Here is a 19,388-nt window from a genome sequence, read left to right as displayed (position 1 = left end):
TTTGGAGTCTTCCCTTTTCCTTTGCCGTCGTTCTCTCCCCACCTCTGGGATTCCTGGTAGGAAGAAGGTGGCTGGACGTCTGGAATGATCATTACTCAGCGTGCCCCTCTGTGGTCAGTGCAGATGATCCGACACCTCATCTATCTTTCAAATATTCACAGTGAACCCTTTTTTTTCTGATATGTACAAAATAATTTAATATTGTAAACAAAACATTTGGCTCATAGAGATAAAAACACTTTCTACATTTTGTAAATCTGCACACGTTAATGCAACCACAGTGTAATCAGATTTTGAAACTGTTGTGGCACTGAAGGCTATTTAACTGCATTCAGACCGACGCGTTTTTCCAGTCGGTGAGAGCTGACGCCGTCTCCGTCCCACTTACTCCATGGGTGACTGAAAGATGGAGATAATGGGATCCTCGTGGTTGGTCACCACAAGGACACTTCGGAACTTGTCGAACAGCGTCTTGAGCTGTGAGCGCCTCATGTTCTCGTTGTACATGATCTCTTCCAGGTGATGATGTCCGCGGAAATAGTGCAGCAGCCTGAAAGCAGTTGACACAACACGGGTCATTCTTCTGGATCATTAGCTTGGTAAATCAACCATGAGACAAGACTGTCACAGCTCTGGTGACGTTTTTCATTACTGTGCAGTCGGCTGCACTGATTCCCTGATTGTTGCTGCCTAAAGACATCTCATTTTCAATCTCCTCTCAGCTCAATATTTCAGAAAATACAGTTGAAATAACTCATTGCACAAATATCATCTTATTTCCTGAGAGACATTGAAGTGATTCATAAAAATCTGTCACTGGATCCTCACTAAGACCTATCCCATCCCTTCATCTGTCTGCAAAAGAGCAAAAGCAAAATAAAACGATAAGGATACAGAATATACAAATGTTAGAGGCGGGTTTAATTACCGGGCAAACATCCGCAGATCCTCTGGATTTTGTGCGGCAGGGATGTTGAGAATGACCTGCCTCTCGTTCTCCGACAGGCTGGCGAGCAGCGTCTCGGTCATCCGCTTGTTTAGTGGAGAGTCTCCACCAGGCAGCAGCTCTGCACTAGAGTTGTCCATACTGGGACTAGTGAGGGTCATGTCATCACTGCTGGCTACACAAACACAGACACACTGATGGTTAAATTATATATTAACCGTTACGCCTGTGAGAACAGAGGCGGAGAGGTGAGCGGAGAGAGGACATACTTGGGGAACCGAAGCTGAGGGCACTAGGCGTGCTGAGACTCCGGCCTCCTACTCTGGCGGCCAGCGGGAGGTCTTCATCCCTCAGCCCGGGCTCGTCCTCGCTGGGCGGTACCAGCAAGCAGACGTAGGTGTGCAGCTGGATCAGCAGGCGCCGCTGAAGCATCCACACTACCATCTGGATCAGCTGGGCCTGTTCAGGAGCAGGGGGCAGCAAACTGCGTTACGAGCTGAGCGGAGGACTAACGTCGGACAAGTGAGGCCGAACACGCTCGCGTGCCCAACCAGGTCAATTGTGTTTTAAATCAGTCTCCCAAAATAGAGCCGCAAGAACGAGCCACGGCTCTGATCTTGTTCTCATAAAAAATGGAGGATGCAGACGCGGGAGCTGATGTCCCTGTGCCATTTATAATTCATCCCCGATGCTCAAGCAGCTCTTCCAAAATAAGATGGGTCAGAGACGATCACCTGATTGTCCTGTCCTTATAATACACCACCTGAATTCGGAATAACCCTTTAAATACTATGGAATCACTGGGAAACTAATTTCATTTGTTTGCAAAAATATTTCAGCAAAAATATAAATTTTTTTGGACAGTTAATTCTTCTTAAATCTAAAAAATAATTCTTCAAACATGGGACAGGCTTTATTAATTACAAGTGTTTCCAAGTACTTTCACTTTGTTCAGGTTCAGTTTGAAGAAAGCCAGAGTTCTGTTCTTCTTTTGGGTATAAAACATGCATAAATATCAGTCAGTATCTGACTTCTCTCACAGTCCACTGTAACAAATGTATATATTTATATATATATATATATATATATATATATATATTCCCCCCCACAGTTTTTTAAAACACCAATAATCCCACCTCCTGTGCAGGAGCCTCCAGGGGGTTTCTGAACTCAGCCAGTGAGACAGGCAGTGAGAACTTGGCTAACATGGTTGGCAGATCATGACCAGGAAACTGCTGAGCAAACTGCTCGGCCAGCGGCGAGTATCTGTACAGGGAGAGATGGAACATGAGATGTCCACTAACACAATAATAATAATAATTTAGACATGTTTTTGAGACCAGTATATATATGAGATATCAAAGGGCTGTGCTAAGCAATATGACTATTATCATATCCTCAGCTGTGTATTAACCAAAGGAGCCAACTGTGGCTCACACACATCAGACACTCACAGGCTGATGTTGGCATGAGGAGACAGCATGTACACGTTGTTCTCGCACAGCGGGTAGATGATGATCGCTTTGCCCCAATAGACCAAGTGGGCAGCGATTTGAAAGATCTGGCGGTGTGGGAAAATATGGGGGAGGGGGGGAAATATTTTTGTAAAAAAAACATCAGTAATGTGAAATAACAGCAACTAAACAGGAGCATCTGAACCACAAAAAAAAAGATGTTGATGGAAAATAACCTCTTACTACACATGAGAACTCTTTAATGGGATTTTCTCTGAATGTACATATATTCTCCACAAGATGGAGACACCGTGAACACAGTAACCTCAAATACAAGTGCTACATGTAAAAATGACCTTTTATGTAATGCATATAAAAGACCATGTTTAAAAATATAATACAAAAACTAAATATATTATGTTGTACATTGTTATAAATATTTTCTTAATAATGAATAAGTGCTTCCATTTTTTTTTCAAAGGTAGAAAAATTAAATTGTAATAAATCTAAAATGGAGGAATTTAAGCTGTTTTTGCCTGTTTGATAAATGTTTGTGTACTCTCTTGATTCTTTCACTCTTTGGGGAATATTTTATGCACTTATTGTAAGTCACTTTGGACAAAAAACGTCAGCTAAATGAATGTAACGTAATTGTGTGACTGTTCTGCACCTGAAGTAAGGCCAGGTCAGCGTCCTGGGCGAGCTGCTGCAGGTTTTTCACCGCTGAGCAGGTCTTGATGAGGCGCACCATCGCAGGCGAGCAGTCCAGGGGAAGCTGGCTCAACAGGGCCTTCTCACTTTCCAGCAGCAACAGGGCGTGGTAGGGTCTGGGAGAATCAAACAACATATGACACACAGCCTCTGAATTTAACACATCTCCTCTTTGGTTATCAAGACAGAAATAAGATTTAGTGCCACCCGATGAAGAGAACAACAAAGTTTATGTAAGAGCACAAAAAGGAATTGAAAGGAGAGGTAGAGGCTGATCACAACTCTGATGTAGCTATGCTGAAGAAACAATAGGTGGCAGTGTGGGCCCACAGTTTTCTGAAGACATTAAATAGTAAGTCAGAGTGCTGGAGTTCACAAAAAAAGCAGTAAAAGATGCAATATTTTGACATAAACTGATGGATAAATATCACTGGTAACGCCGTTTGCTTTGTCTGAGTGTCATGAGTTTATGTTCTTTACCGTTCTTTTTCCTTTAACCACATCAACTTCATATATTCAACTTTCACATTCAGATTCAGATTAACAAATTAACACCACGGTGCTGCATTTGAGGGCAGAAAAGAAGGAAACTACAGTAAAACTAAGTGTCAATGCTATAAACTCACTACAAAGTAAATTTAAAGGTGGCAATTCATTTGAATATTAGATTAGAAAATGTATCATCTGGTATAACACTTGATATGTGCCTGTGCTCAAAGAAATGGGCTGCTGGGTGGAGTGTCTGTGGTTGGTAGTGATATGCCTTTTTTTAGTACCATAGATTGTAACTGCTGACTGTGGTGTTGCCGAGGGTTTTTTGTTTTTTTAACAGCTTCAACCAAGAGTGTAGAAACAGCCCTCCCATGAACGGATTACTCTTGTGATAATCAAATATAAGGCATAATTACTAAAAAAACATTCTGAGATTAAAAACACACCTTATAGCCTTAAGGCTGCGCTCTAATGCCTCAGGGGGTATGTGGTTGCCACCGATCCTGTGGATCTTGTGCGGTAAACAGAAGCTCACCTCCAACCAGTTGTTAATGTGTAGTCGCACCACACCAGTTGTACAAAGGCTGACAAAACATTAATATCACCATTAACAATGCGTTTGTTAAATAAATCAGTTGCCATATTTTTCTAACATTTTAAATATGTGAGATAATAATGAACATGTGAGATAACTATTTCCTGGCAAATTGTAAAACAATCTGTTATAAAAATGTGATTATTATAAAAAGAGCCCATTTTTGCAAAACATGCCATTTTTAACAAACCAATGAGACTGTGGATTCCAGGGTACAAACATCAGTTGCTGGGCAGAAGTACATCTTGCACTATGATAGCTGTGTACAATCAATATCAGCTATATGGACAATAAATGTTATTCATGGTAAGAAAGAAGAGGGAATCAATGTGCCTCATCACACACCTGTCATAAGCTTCCTTCAGGTCCCTGGCTAGCTTACATTTAGGAAGAATTTGTCTAAAAGGGGACTGGGGGCTTCCATCGGCTGTCGTCAAGAAAGGAAAAACAGTTAGACAATAATACAATAACAATAAATGAGGCATTATTTACACAGAACTCTATAAAGTTATATAGTTTTACTGAGGCAGAGCAGTGAATTCGCTGTAAGGTCTGAAGCGTGAGAAGTGTGTTTCTCACACTCAGTCGTGGTGGTGATCTCGTCCTGGACGGCGAGCATCAGTTTGGCCTCTCTGGTCAGGTACTGGCAGCGGCGCTCCTCGTGCTGCAGAGCAATCGCGATGCGGCGCGACAGGTTGTGCATGCAGCTGATGACCGAGGGGTCAGCGTTCGCCTGTGGAGGCAAAAAGGTGAGAGGGAGCAAATATTAAAAAAACAGCAAAACATGTCAGTTGTATGTATGCAACTGAGTGATTTCCTATAATACTACATGCTACTACAATACTTCTATCTATGCTTGAATTTTTAGCAGTCAAACATGAGCAGTCGGTGGACTGTAAACCGTACATGGGCCTTTATGTGACATAAAAGGTCTCAGCATGTAACACACTTAAAGATGCAGGACCTTTTTTAAAGTATAATTAATTCATTGTCATTTTTATGCAATCCAATACAAAAGCTTTGAAATAACTTTCGCCACTGTTAAGCTTCTTGTGTTATTATGGATTTTTATTGAGATATTTCTATTTTCTAAAAACTTTTTGGCTCATCTCTGTTGTATTTCTAAAATGTAGTGGTGGTGTTTAAATGGTGTTTTAAATTATAGATTGACAATAAAAAAGTAAAAACTAAACGAATGCACATGTACAAGAACATTAAATAATTTAATTGCATACAAGTTTGAACAGTGAATTAATTCAAAACGGAATAATTAAATCTTATGTTATCATCTATGAAAAGTAGACCCACACCCACCTCAGTTACTAGGCAGATATCATTGACAAAGCATGACTCGACGTTTCCTGCCCCACTTCGGCTTTACTGAAACTTACTACGTACAGTGACTCAGCATTGGGCAGGAACAGGCTGTGCCTTGTCAACCAGCATGATTAAGCTAAGAGTAAATTGGCCCCTCCTCCCCTTTGAGTTCCCCGGCACACACAGATAGCGTATACTGGAATATTATCACTCACACACGCCCAACACAGATTACCAGAACACACAATGTACATGTCCCACCCACAGTCAGCTGGCATAATTGTGCCATCATTCAAAATAAATATGTCAATTTTAAGTTGTGTTATTTATTGTTTAATTTATACAAAAGACCATTTAGGTGCTAAACACACAAACCATGAAAGCACTATAATATCAACAGTCTTTTCATACCCTTAGTGCAAACACCACATTAAACAAGATCATGGTGGGCATCTCTCTCTTAGGCGAAGGATCTGATTTAGAAACCTACACGGAAAGAAGACATTTAAAAAAAAATGATGCATACAATAAACAAGGCTTATAATAATATGAGCAAAATGTAAATAAAATTTTTAAAAATTGTTCAATGCACAAATTCTCTCTGTTGTCAGTTTATTAGGGACACCTAACAACAACTAAATGCAGTTTATTACAGTCCTGCAAAAAATCTATTTAAGAATTTATTTTAATCATTTAAATTATTTAACCACATGGTCATTTTGGAGGTGACCTGTATTACATTGTGCAGAGAGGTTTTCTGTTTCTTATCATACCATTACTGTTATAAATGATATAAATCGACAAAATAACAATACAATTTTAACAGTACCCCAAACTGCATACTACAAAACAGATCATAAAGTTAAAACAACACCTCTCAAAAAAGTTTCAAAACAAGCCTCCCTCAGTGGAAATTTTCACGTTCATAAGATTTAGCATTAATTTGCTTTGTTAGACTGCATTAGTTAGCATTAGCACAAGGGTAATCATATATATTGATTAACAGTACAATGATATGCAACCGAGTAATAGTAGTAGTAGCAGTAGTAATAGTCCATCATTAAATCAACCTTTGTGATTGCGATCCATTTTTGTTGAGACTGTGCAAGTGTTGACAGAAACTATTTAATCAAGTTGTACGTTTATCCTGGTTTTTTTTCACAAATGCAATTTAAAGCAGAATATGTAATTGAACTTTTCTTTTTTTTTTCTTCTTTTTTTTGTCATTGCCTCAAAAGCCCCTGTGAAATACCTTTTATCTTTGCAACACGGGCAGTGAATCATCGGACTGAAAAGAACTGTCAGCAGGGGGCGTTGCTGCGGTTAAGACCGATCTGCCAAGTGAGAAACGGCCTTACAGCCTCATCAAGGCCAGATGGCAAGACACATTAACTGTATTTAAGATGGATTTTTTTGATGTTTTAAATTTATATTTTCAATCACATATGTATCATACGGTTTATTATAACTATTGATAGTTTTCCCTATTAATTACAACCATATAACAGTGACAATTTATCAAAATGCAATCTACAGTATATGCAGAAATACTATTGAATCCATGATATTATGTTGGATTTTCATAACAAAGGAAACAAGCTGTTTGACCAGAAGAAAATACCTGAACAAGTTCAAAGAATGACAACATCCTTTCATCAGGCTTCATTTGTTTTCCTACCTGAATAATGGGAGGATGCTGGAGGAGAGTCGGGTGACCCACAAACCGAACATTGTCTATCTTGAGTTCAAACTTCTTCCCACAAATATCAGACTTGGTGGCCAGGATGGTGGCGAGGATGATGTCAGAGAACCTTAAGGAAAAGGAAGAACGGACCCAATCAGAGAGAGAAGTTCAAGGTTGGAAGTGAGGCTACGGCACAGAAACAGCAGGGGACAAGTGAGAAGGTTTCAATTGGCTCAGTTTATTTATGTTCCTTCATATTCCTGTGTATGAGAGGGGTTAAGTTAATCAGATGCATCTGCCTGTAATGTAATCCATAAATTAAAAAAAGCTTGTGTGGCTACTGGAGAGGAGAAAAGGAGAAGAAACTCTCCAAAATAGTGAAGTCGCCGTATGAATGGAGAATGTGAGAGACTCATGCTGGTTTGACTTAAGTAACTCATGCTGCGATCAAAGGGATTAAAAAATCAAGACGTCGACTTCCAGAGGAAAAATTAAACACACTATAGACTTACCCCACCAACAAAAATTGAGAGGAATGTTTTGTATTTTCTTTAGTGTCATTTGTATTTCGTTTTATACTGCTAGAAATAAATTATATTTATAAATTATATAGTTTTAAACTGTTGAATTTTTCTTTTCCACCAAGACACACAGTACAGAGAAAACCAACACTGAAATCCCAATTTAACCAAACACTGATTCACTGGATCTGCTACAGACAATATACAAGGGTTTTTCTTCTTCTAGATTAGGGTTGGGGATCCATATAGGACACGAAATAGGAAAGAAGGGGGTAAAAAAAAGAAGAAAAAAAGACAGGGGTGATCTAAGCGGAGGAGAGGTGGTTTAGAATGATTTGGTCTTACCCGGCTACCAACTGTTCGTCAGTTAGTGGAGATTGTTCCCTGAAATGGGAATTGGGCCATAAAAAAGAAGAAAAAAAGCAAACAAAAGGGAAAATGCAACACACAGTTGGGCTGAATGCATTGAAATGGACATCAAAATAAAACCCTAACAAACAAACAAACGTGATACTGTGAAAGTGCTGGTCTGCATGTTGATTCAAGCAAACTACCAGTTGACCCTGTCCAAGTATACGAATATACCTGCTAAACTGAAGTACACTTCACGAAAGCCTGTTTTAAGTGAAACCAGTGTTGGGGTAATGTTAAAAAAATTGAGCAGAGAGCAAAAAACACAACATTTCAAGGTGTTGTTTCAGCTTTGTCCTGCTGATGCCTGGTGAGCTAAACTGTTTAAAGTCTGAAGGAGTTTAACTGCTCATGCGTGGCTGCTTTTCACAACACCGTGACCTAGTAGTTCCACCCAACCAACGACTGACCAGCAGTTCTCTGTCAGGACACTGTTGTATTTCACAGAAAGAGACTTCAACATCACTGCGAGTGTGAACAGAGATTTGAGTTTGAGTTGTTTGCAAATTTCGTCAAGTTCTTGTTTTCTACGATGTCTGTCTCAGCGACTCATCGTGAAAAAAGTGCTCCACTTTGTCTGCATGACTCATGACCAAACTGCTTCATCCTTTTCCCACTTCCTTCTTTTCCTCAGTGGATGAACAGGATGAACAAGAAAAACGATGAAATGATGCAGCACTGCACACATCCTATATATATATATATTAATTTATTTATTTTAAATTTTTTAATATCTACTTCCACTTCCTGTTTGTAATATCTGTGACTCTATGATGGACAGTTACTTGCCCCAGCATTCATGTTTAGCTTTGAAAAAAGCCTGTTGTGTGTTAAACAATCCAGTGCATGAACTTGTTTATCAGCATGTTCTTTTTTTCACCAGTTAATTTCAGCAAACATTCTTGGGCTATGATAAAGTTTGAACACATGGTGAGGTGATAAAGCAATGTTTTGTGGTGCCAGCTATACAAGACTCAACCACATGGGCCAAATCTACCATGGGTTCGCTCCTCAATTCTTCTTGGAAAAAAAACAAGGAGGAAAAACGTAGTAAAAGTAAGAAGCTCATGTGGATCTGTGAATGGGCTGCATTCGTGTTTATTATAATAAATGTATAAAAACATTAATAATCGATGAAGAACACACAAAAAAATACCTTGAATCACCATCCTGATCTTCAAGACCCTCACCGGTTGTGTTCAGTGCATATGGACTTCGTTGTTTTGCTTGTGGACAGAAATAATAGGATTAGTTCACAGGGTTAAGCAAACTGGGGAAAGAAAACATTAGTTAAAGAACCACTTAGTTAGACTGTTTATCTGACTGTTTTGTGGCATGAGGCGTTTGTTGTCATTAAGGGTCTTTGTCGGGGTTGGTAGGGGGGGTCTGCTACTGTTGCTCTTTGCTTATGTGGTTTTACAAGGTTGTTGTTGTTGATGTACAGAGATTCGAGCAACCACTGTCAGCCACACTGTGCACGACTCCAAGTTATCTTGTGAGTCATGAGACTTCAATTGGTCATTGTCAAGCCTCAGGCACACAGAGAGTTGTTTGTTTGTTTCATATCGGGCGGACAAAAAAAAGGACACGAGGAAAGACGCTAATTTTGAAGTAACAGTCAAATTGAATGAATTCACGCAGCAGCACTATCCAAAGGTTTAAGGCACAGACAGAATCTGATCGGTCACACAATACCGCACAAGAACAAGTTTCTTATTTGATTCGTTCTGCTTAACTTTTAGTGCATCAAACTTTTGCACAGCACTGTAGTAGGTCATACTGAACTCACAAAAATCACAACATGTGCAAAAAGGAACGAGCACATACTGATTAGAATCGCCATAGTTGCTTCAAATCCCCCAAATTGACTATAGTCCCATTCAAAATATGCCACTTGTATACTTTATAAAGACAATATGCATCGGTGTGAGGTGTTTACTATGATGTTCAGCCGCTGTACGATCTGGCTCCGCTGAACAACGCCTGGATGACTTCCCAACTTGTGACTGACTGAGGGACTCTGGGGGGGACGCTGCGACCTACCCGTGACAGACGCCGGACAGTCCGCCGCCCTCTGGAAGGGGTACCGGAAGAGCAGCTTGTTCCCGCGGCTGCCGGAGCTCACCAGGATGACGCTGATGGGGCTGGTTCTGTCGCCGCTCCTGTACACGCTGTGGTGGGACTGGCTGTACATGGACCGTCGGTCGTCCGGCAGCCGGGCGGACGGGTTTAGCATCATCTTAGCATCCGACACGGCGAAGTCGGCCGCAGGCGGCGTCTGCGATCGAACAGTGGAAGTTAGCGTGTTGTAAGTGGAACTTGTATTAATATTTACCACTCTCAGGAACCGGACACTGACAAAATACACAATAACTGGTTTTAACTCAGAGGTCTGGCAATGAATTCCTCCCTAACACTCGTTAATGTACCAATACAGTTGTTGTGTGTCACATTGGAAAATGTTCGACTGGAACAGAGGCGGCAGCTACAACGTTCCTCCCCCCAGCTGCAACAACAGTCAGTGCTTTCTATCTGTTTATCTCAGCTTTTTTGCATTTAAATTGCCAATAAATTAAAAGTAAATATCTTGTATTTTGGCTCATGTTGAAAAAGATGAGTTTAGTTCAGAGTTTTAACACTTTCTGATAAATACCCGTGTTGCATTATATCCGCTAGATGGCGCGTCGGCTGGTTGCGAACCTTGAGCCTGTAGAGCTACTTGTCGATGTGATTTGGACATGGAGGCTTTCGGCATGTGTTTGGTATCATATACCTGCACTGTTGAATAATAATCCATCATCCATTCATCAATTATCTATACCGGGAGGCTGGAGCCAATCCCGGGTGACCTGTCATGTCCCCAGCCCATCAGAGGACCAATATGCAGTGATACATAAAAAATAAAAAATTAAATTCAATACTAACCATATCCCGACCCTTGACATTCAGGCCACATCTTCCCTGCCTTCAGAAAGTGCAATGTCAGTGAAAGTCTGGTCCAGTCCTTGTGATGTTCTGTTCTGTTTCCCATGCCAATAATGCTGAATTTGAATTTGAGAGAGAGAGAGAGAGAGAGATGATGGGAGTTCCACTTGCAGCAAAGAGATGGTTCGGGACTCACCTGAACAAGCTTTATCAAAGAGGAAAGTCAAAGTCAAACCTTAAATGTTGATGTAAATGTTAAATCTCTATGACCACTTCTTCATAACTTACTCTCTTCCCCTCTCTCTAACTCCTGACCCTCCCTCTTCCACTCATACTGTACCTGTCCGCAGCAACCTTCGTTCCCTCTCTCGCTCCTCTCTCGCCTCATCTTTCCCATCTGCTCTCCCCTCAGCCGACTCCTTCTCACTCCTTTCCCCTGACTCTGCCACAGACACTCTTCTCTCCACCTTGGCCTCTTCCCTGGACTCCCTCTGTCCATTCACCTCTCGGCGGGCTCGCCTCACCCCTCCAGCTCCGTGGTTATCTGAGTCAGTACGGTCTCACAGAACCTCCCTGCGAGCAGCTGAGCGACAATGGCAAAACTCCAAATGCCACGAGGATCTTCTTGCCTAGAAAATATCTTCTTTCCTCCTTCTCTACTTCCTGATCAGCTGCTAAAAAAATCTTTCTTTGAATCTAAAATTCAGTCCTCCTTCTCCAACCCCAACATTTTTTTTCCATCTTCTCCTCCCTCCTCGACCCTCCCGCTCTCCCACCTCCCTCCTCCCTCTGCCCAAGCGACTTTGTAAACTGCTTTGCAGAAAAGATAGACACCATTCGCTCCTCATTTCCCGACCCCCTTACTGACACTGCCTCTCCTTCACCCTCCTCATCTCCTTCTCTAGTTGCTTTTTCACCACTACCTCCCAGTGAGGTTCTATCCTTGCTCACCTCCCACCGCCCCACCACAGGCCCTCTTGACCCTTTTCCCTCCCACCTTCTTCAGTCTATTGCTCCTGATCTCCTTCCCTTCCTCACCCGTCTATTCAACACCTCTCTGTCAACAGGTCCCTTCCCAAGTGCTCTCAAAGCAGCAAGAGTGAACCCTCTCTTAAAGAAACCTACACTCGACCCTTCTGACATGAGAAACTTTAGACCTGTCTCTCTTCTTCCATTTCTTTCCAAAACTCTGGAACGTGCTGTCTTGTTTCAACTTTCTACATATCTCCACCAGAACAACCTTCTTGACCCCCACCAGTCATGATTCAAGGCAGGACACTCAACAGAGACTGCCCTCCTAGCTGTCACAGAGGAACTCCACACAGCTAGGGCAGCCTCCCTCTCCTCTGTGGTCATCCTGCTCGACCTCTCAGCAGCTTTTGACACTGTGAACGACCAGATCCTCCTCTCCACCCTCCAACAACTGGGAGTCTCAGGCAAGGCACTCTCCCTGTGTGACGCAGGTACTGGTGCAGGCTCTTGTCATCTCTCGCCTGGACTACTGCAACTCACTCCTAGCTGGTCTGCCGGCATGTGCCATCCGACCTCTGCAGCTCATCCAGAACGCAGCGGCTCGTTTGGTCTTCAACCTACCCAAATTCTCCCACACCGCACCATTCCTCCTCACCCTGCACTGGCTGCCGGTGGCAGCTCGAATCCGATTCGAGGCACTGGTACTCGCCTACCATGCTGCGAATGGTTAAGGCCCTTCCTACAACCAGAACATGGTCAAACTTCGCCCGCCCCAGCCCGCCCACTCATTCTACCACTGCCAAACGCCTTGCCACTCCCTCACTGCGAAATGCTGGCAGCCACCGCTCTTCTAAATCCCGCCTGTTTTCTGTCCTGGCACCTCAATGGTGCAACGAGCTCCGTATTGATGTCAGGGCGGCGGAATCCCTCCAATGCTTGCGTAATGTTAAATACAGATGTAGCAGGGCCATAAAACGGGACCTTTATTATGAGTGATTACAATGACTTCAAATGACCAATTCACGCATTTTAGTAGAAATGTGTATGGCTTCACTATATATCTGCAGTCAGAGAACTTTCTGATAAATGCATTGGCTAAATTGAGCTCGAACAAAGGCATCTGTCTATCTGTTGTGATTTTAATTTGGATGATACAGAACCTTGGTGAGACCAGGAGCTCCCTGATGTATATGAGCGCCCTCTATTGGGTTAACGACTTTATTGGGTGAACACTGCAGTCTATGGTGAACACTCTGGGTTTTTGATGTGGTTAGACTAACCACACCACCGCTTAATTACTTTAGTTCCGGCCTAATTTGTTTATTGCAAAAAGGTAGATTTAGCACAGAGACCAACGAACAGCTCACGTTGGGTAATAATGCTGATGGATAATACTGTCAAATAAAGTTTCTTGTGATCGAATCTAAATTTGAGATAAATCTGAATACTGCGTCTTAACTGAGTAAAAGGGAAAATTCAAAATGGGTTAATTTGTGTGTGTGTGTGTGTGTGTGTGTGTGTGTGTGTGTGTTCAATTCACATCTGTCCCCGTTATTCGTTGCACTGTCAACCCGCGGGTCTTTTTCAAACTTCAAATCATTAATTTATCATATCAGACCAGCTGCTCATTGGAAATTTGAACAGTCCGTCATCGTAATAGTCAGTTTCAGGCGCAATCTACGCAGTGCAGGTTCTTCCTCCCCTTATCGTTTACGCAAATCCGTGCAGCAATAATTACGGTTCAGCCCACTTCCATGACCCATCCAATCGTACATTTTAAGGGAGGGGTGAAGCGGTTCTTTAAAAAGTTGCACCCGGCACCGAAACACGCATGACAAGTGGAACAAACCTTTGAACCGGCAACATGGTTGAATGGACAGACTTCGAGCGCGCCACCATCCAGAACTTGTTCTCCAAGATGGACTATGAGCTCGTGGGGCCCGCGGCTCTTTCCCGGTGAGACATGAAGGCCAATTCTCCTTGATTTAAAAAAAAAAAATTGAAAAAATCGTGCATTTCTGTGACACACTTTTGCATGTTTCTCCATGTTTCCTGCAGGTGCCTGGTCGTCTACCCCTGGACTCAGAGGTATTTCGGCAACTTTGGCAACCTCTACAACGCCGAGGCCATCACCTCCAACGAGAACGTGATCAATCACGGGAAGGTCGTGCTGCACGGTCTGGACCGGGCCGTGAAGAACATGGACAACATCAAGGACACCTACGCCGAGCTGAGCCTGCTGCACTCCGAGAAACTGCACGTGGACCCCGACAACTTCAGGGTAAAAAAAATAAATATATATAGTCCTCAGTGATAATCCCCATAACGCCGCACCATTGGTTTTTTGCGTTGGCTTTTCTAATTCCTATGTTGTGTTTGTGTTGCAGCTGCTGGCCGACTGCCTGACCATCGTGGTCGCCTCTCGCATGGGTTCAGACTTCACCGGTGATGTGCAGGCTGCTTTCCAGAAGTTCCTGGCCGTGGTGGTCTCCTCCCTGGGAAGACAGTACCACTAGAGAGCTGCTGCTGCAGAAGAAGAAGAAGAAGAAGAAGAAGAAGAAGATCACAGGATGTTCTCCTTTTTATCTCCTTTCATTTTTCTTTAAACCTCATGCCTCTAAAGTGCTACTGAATAAAACAAATCAAGGGCATCGTCAACATGTTGTTTGTTGTTCCCAGTTTGTGCATATGGTCAAATCGGACTGAACTCATGAGAATGATATTGTGAAAGTCTTGTTCTCGTGCGGAAGATTTGAAGTAAAATTCTTACATTGAAAATATCACTTAAGCCAAAGGACGTTGAGGATTAGTGTCATCATCAGTATGAATGGTCGAAATAGGGGCTCATGAGGACTCATTATGCAGAATGTCCAATTTCACAATATTATAATATGATGTTTCATTAATTTAAGCCATTATTGTGATATTTCTGGCAACTCCATTTGAAATACAGAAGAAGAACTAGTACTTAAAGTTAAAATGAAATATACACAAGTTTTGGTTACTGGGTTTTATGACTTCCTTGTGTTGATATACAACACAACCGTTTATTTACTTAATTTTCACCCTAAACATTCATTGCAAAAAGATGGAATTTAGCACAGAGACCACAAACAGCTCAGGATGATATAATAATGGTAACACTGGTGGATGATATTGTCCAATAGAAATCTGCTTGGTTACATCTGAATTTGAGATCATTCAGAATATGAAGAGTTGTTGACCGAAACTAAACGTTTTAATTTTTCACATCTGACATTGCACATTCACAACCAATATATTATTATTATTATTATTATTATTAGTAGTAGTAGTAGTATTGATGTTCAAATATTGTTGATGTGGGTTGTTCAATTTTTATTACACTTAACAGCTGTTAACCTGACATTATTATTATTTTTATAGTAGTAGTTGTAATAGTAGCAGTAGTAGTAGTAATAGTAGTATTGTTGTTCAAATATTGTTGATATGTGGTGTTCAAATTTTTATTCCACTTAACAGCTGTTAACCTGACATTATTATTATTTTTATAGTAGTAGTTGTAATAGTAGCAGTAGTAGTAGTAATAGTAGTATTGTTGTTCAAATATTGTTGATATGTGGTGTTCAAATTTTTATTCCACTTAACAGCTGTTAACCTGACATTGTTATTATTATTATTATTATTATTCATTCATTCATTCATCGTCTACCGCTTTATCCATTTAAGGGTCGCGGGGGGCGCTGGAGCCAATCCCAGCTAACATTGGGCGAGAGGCGGGGTACACCCTGGACAGGACGCCAGCCTATCACAGGGCCACATACAGAGACGGACAACCATTCACTCTCACATTCACACCTTCGAACCCAGAACCTTCTTGCTGTGAGGCGAAGGTGCTAACCACTACACCACCGTGCAGAGTTATTATTATTATTATTTAATTTTTATATTATTTTGTTGTTGTAATGGTTATTATAATATAATGTTTTAACAATATTGATGTTCAAATATTGCTGACATGTGTTGTTTAAATTTCAACTCATCTTTACCTCACGTTACCTGACATGAACTTGCAATTATTATTTTCATAACAATAATAATATAATAATAATAATTTAAATAATTGTTTGGTGGCCATTGTGTATAATGAGAAGAATGTAATGTTGATTATGTTACTCAAATGAAACGTTGAATATATTGTGATATTTGATATTTGACTTGAGTATTGAGGCTACAAACTACAGAACATAGAACTTATAAAGTGTGTTAGCTACAATATATTGTTATGCATTAGTGTATTTGTTGTGTTATGATGTGTCGCAGGGGCACAGTTCATTAGATTCATCTTGCTTTATGTGGATGAATGTGTTTTATGTGAATAAATGTGTTTTATGTGGATGAATGTGTTTTATGTGAATTAATGTGTTTTTTATGTAGATGAGTGTGTTTTATGTGGATTCTTTAACTGTCTTCTGTATAGATAAAATGTTACCAACCACGTTTATAACTGCAGTGTGTTTTTGAAACATTTAAAACATTGTTTGAAAAAAACAGTTATTTTCTTTTTTTCTTTGGTGAATAGTTTTGAAATTGTATTTTTAAATTGAATTACTCTAAACTTGCTGTTAACCTGACATGACACCATCTCGGCAAGAGAGAGAAATTCACCCCAACACACACACAGACAGATTGATAGTTTTTGATCATTTATTCATTTGATCAGATTGACAGAGATTATCCACGACCACGCTGCTGTTCGCCATCCGTCATCCGTCATCCTGCACTTGTTCGCCAGCAGTTTACCGGTACTTCTCAGACAGGGCACGGGCCAGGGCAGCCAGGAACTTGTCCATGGCCACATGGACCTCAGGGCTGAAGTCCTTGGGGAACATGATGGCTAAGACCACGAGGATGTTGTGGGAGAGAATCTGCGAAGAAAAAGGGAAATAATGATGACATGTTCCTTACAATGCAGATCCACAAGTGATGTTCTTTTCAATAAATGAATCATAAAAGGCCCCCCTGCGTATTTTTAAATTTGTGACAAGGTTCACTTCGCTCAAATTGGCTCAAGATCATTTCAGCACCATGGACAGTGAACGTGAAGACGCTTGGGTGCGTCTGCGCAGGCGCACTGGATGTTCAGATGTTTTGAGAAACGCCTGAAGTTCAGCATAATATCTGACTGTTATGGCGCCGGTTTTTCTGCAATACGAACCTAACATTATCATCTAGTTTACACAGCATCGTTACATACAGGTCATGTGGATGAAGACTGGACTGGAAACACTTTTAGTTTGGGTCCAACACTTCAAATGAAGTCTGCTACAGTTGCATCTACTGCAGAAACCTAACATAAAAAAAAGAGAGACACTATAATCCTCTTTAGCGACGGCTACCTTGAAGTTGGCCGGGTCCACTCTCAGGGTGAAGGCGTGCAGCTCGCTCAGTTCCAGCAGACCTGCCTTCAGGTCGTCGATTTTGGCCACAGCCTCGGCGACGCCGCGCATCACGGTTTTCCCGTGCTTCCTCACCGGGGCTGAGCCGGGGCTCAGGTCCTTCCAGTGGGTGAAGTAGGTCTTGGTCTGCGGGTACACCACCAGCATCCTGCGGGGTAATAAGTGTTAGTGAGTGGAGGCAATAAAAAAAAAAAATGCGATAGAAAATGGATAGAATACGCCTGGATTACCTGGACAGAGCATCGCTGCCGATGTCCTCCGCCTTGGGGGCCACTTTGGACCAGAAGGCCCTGACGGCGTCCTTGTCCTTGGCGGTGAGACTGGTCATCTTGTCTGGTTCGGGTGGTTGTTTGGTGGAAGTTGAATTCCGTGATCAGCCCAGACCGCGCAGGGGTTTTTATATATGATACGCGACATGGGGCACACCCGGCCCACCTCCGTGATAGGCTGCGTGGCATTCAGACCTTGGACGTGATCCAAAAAATGATGCGGTGCAGCTCGCATGAGATAACACACACACACACACACACACACACACACACACACATGGTTCTACGTAAGTAATTTGCAAATAATTTGTATCCAACTCGTGGAGTGAATAAAATGAAGGTTTCAAACTTAAACATTCCCTTTTTTTATAAGATATGAAAGGCATCATGACAAATTGTAAAAATGAACATTAGACAATATGAAAGTTAAAATAGTTTATTTTTTTTATTTTGTATTAACCGGTCAGTAAACAACGAGGGGAAAACCAACCTGTGACTTCGAAAAAAAAGGGCCAAAATATTACAAGAATTTTTATTTTTTAGCTACGTGTCGTTTTAGAGGATCAGCCTGTCGCTTGCGTTAAACGAGGGTTGTTGGAGCATCTTGTTACGTTGTATTTTAGTATATGGTTCCACAAGTAACTAAAGATTTAATCCGTTGGCTCATCAGCACCACGTTACCATGAGTGTCAGACATTTTCGCGGACAGATAAACGCTGACTTGGAGGAAAGTGTCTCTTTTGTGGAGGCAGGTGTTTCTTTTCTTTTTCTCGAAATATTATGAATTTTTCAAATTCAGTCAATATTTTTTATTCTTTTCACACACTTACGACCACAGATTCTTTCCCTCTTTCATATGACAACATAGTAAACAATATGGGCTCCTGTATACCCAACAACTGTTTCAGATTTGTTTCCACAGGCTTTGTGAGCTTTTTGACAAGACCCTAAACTAGTGTTTGCAAAAAAATACAGTTTAATGCCTCAACTCCAACCCACAGATTAAAAAGTGTTTTTTGAAAATGATCTTATTTTGGACTTTTCCTTTACAGTAGAAGCCTTTTCATTGTTTACAGCACCAAAATATAATAAACCCACATTCACAGCAAAACAAAATTATGCACAAATGTGACGAGCATACGTGTAAATGAAACACTGAATCTACTCAATGAGAACAATGTGTGACGGTCCATTCTTTCTGATTTTTAAAATCTATAGGCTCGGGGGATTAATACTGATGGATTTGGTTCAACAGCGACCTGACGAGCAGCAGGGTCATCTGCGGTGAAGCTCGCAGCCAATACACGCTGGGTGTGTGTGGGGCTTATCAGGACGAGGACAGGCGCCCTCGGAGGGCGGACCCCCCCGGAGGGGGACGAGGTCGTTTTTAGGACAATATACTGTATGTGCAGCAAGAGAGTTGCGAAATGGCTGATGTCGTGTGGTTGAAATTGTGGCCAGCTGACTGTGTCACTTCATCGGAGCCATCTATAATGGCTGGGGACCACTGGGGTGTTGATGTCTGATCCATAAGTCACATATATTAATAGATGAAAAGTACAAATAAGAGAAGTTTCAGGTGCTGCCGCCTTGTGCTCACACACAGTGTCACTTCGGGTCGGCAGCCACTCGGGTGGAGACTGAAGGGACGAG

At 41.6% G+C, this 19,388-nt stretch overlaps 3 protein-coding genes across 9 annotated transcripts; 1 reads left to right on the top strand and 2 right to left on the bottom strand.

The window, feature by feature from the left end:
* Positions 1–168: 168 nt before the first annotated feature.
* nprl3 (NPR3-like, GATOR1 complex subunit) lies at positions 169–12,794 on the bottom strand. Of its 7 annotated transcripts, none has more exons than XM_035616404.2 (16): positions 12,684–12,794; positions 11,057–11,172; positions 10,175–10,409; positions 9,288–9,357; positions 8,066–8,104; positions 7,194–7,326; positions 5,927–6,001; positions 4,778–4,931; positions 4,544–4,625; positions 4,050–4,187; positions 3,071–3,227; positions 2,401–2,507; positions 2,083–2,212; positions 1,216–1,405; positions 929–1,121; positions 169–550 (listed from the first exon to the last, which is right to left on the bottom strand). In XM_035616404.2, exons 2-16 carry the CDS (start codon positions 11,057–11,059, stop codon positions 385–387), a joined length of 1,872 nt encoding a protein of 623 aa, XP_035472297.1. In that variant the 5' UTR covers positions 11,060–11,172; positions 12,684–12,794; the 3' UTR covers positions 169–384. The 7 variants fall into 7 exon arrangements, with proteins under 7 accessions (XP_035472297.1, XP_035472296.1, XP_035472295.1 ...); XM_035616403.2 differs by having other exon boundaries at positions 12,650–12,785; XM_035616402.2 differs by having other exon boundaries at positions 11,397–12,760.
* A 1,029-nt stretch (positions 12,795–13,823) lies between these two features.
* LOC118289416 (hemoglobin subunit beta-2) lies at positions 13,824–14,686 on the top strand. The gene is made up of 3 exons (XM_035616414.2): positions 13,824–13,984; positions 14,087–14,309; positions 14,416–14,686. Exons 1-3 carry the CDS (start codon positions 13,893–13,895, stop codon positions 14,542–14,544), a joined length of 444 nt encoding a protein of 147 aa, XP_035472307.2. The 5' UTR covers positions 13,824–13,892; the 3' UTR covers positions 14,545–14,686.
* A 2,014-nt stretch (positions 14,687–16,700) lies between these two features.
* Positions 16,701–17,859, bottom strand: LOC118289419 (hemoglobin embryonic subunit alpha). The gene is made up of 3 exons (XM_035616418.2): positions 17,697–17,859; positions 17,407–17,614; positions 16,701–16,935 (listed from the first exon to the last, which is right to left on the bottom strand). The coding sequence occupies exons 1-3, from the start codon at positions 17,792–17,794 to the stop codon at positions 16,807–16,809; spliced, it is 435 nt and encodes a 144-aa protein (XP_035472311.1). The 5' UTR covers positions 17,795–17,859; the 3' UTR covers positions 16,701–16,806.
* Positions 17,860–19,388: the final 1,529 nt, after the last annotated feature.

This window comes from Scophthalmus maximus, chromosome 17 (assembly GCF_022379125.1).
Source record: "Scophthalmus maximus strain ysfricsl-2021 chromosome 17, ASM2237912v1, whole genome shotgun sequence".
Classification (NCBI taxonomy): domain Eukaryota; kingdom Metazoa; phylum Chordata; class Actinopteri; order Pleuronectiformes; family Scophthalmidae; genus Scophthalmus; species Scophthalmus maximus.
This window is presented reverse-complemented; position numbering and strand designations above follow the sequence as displayed.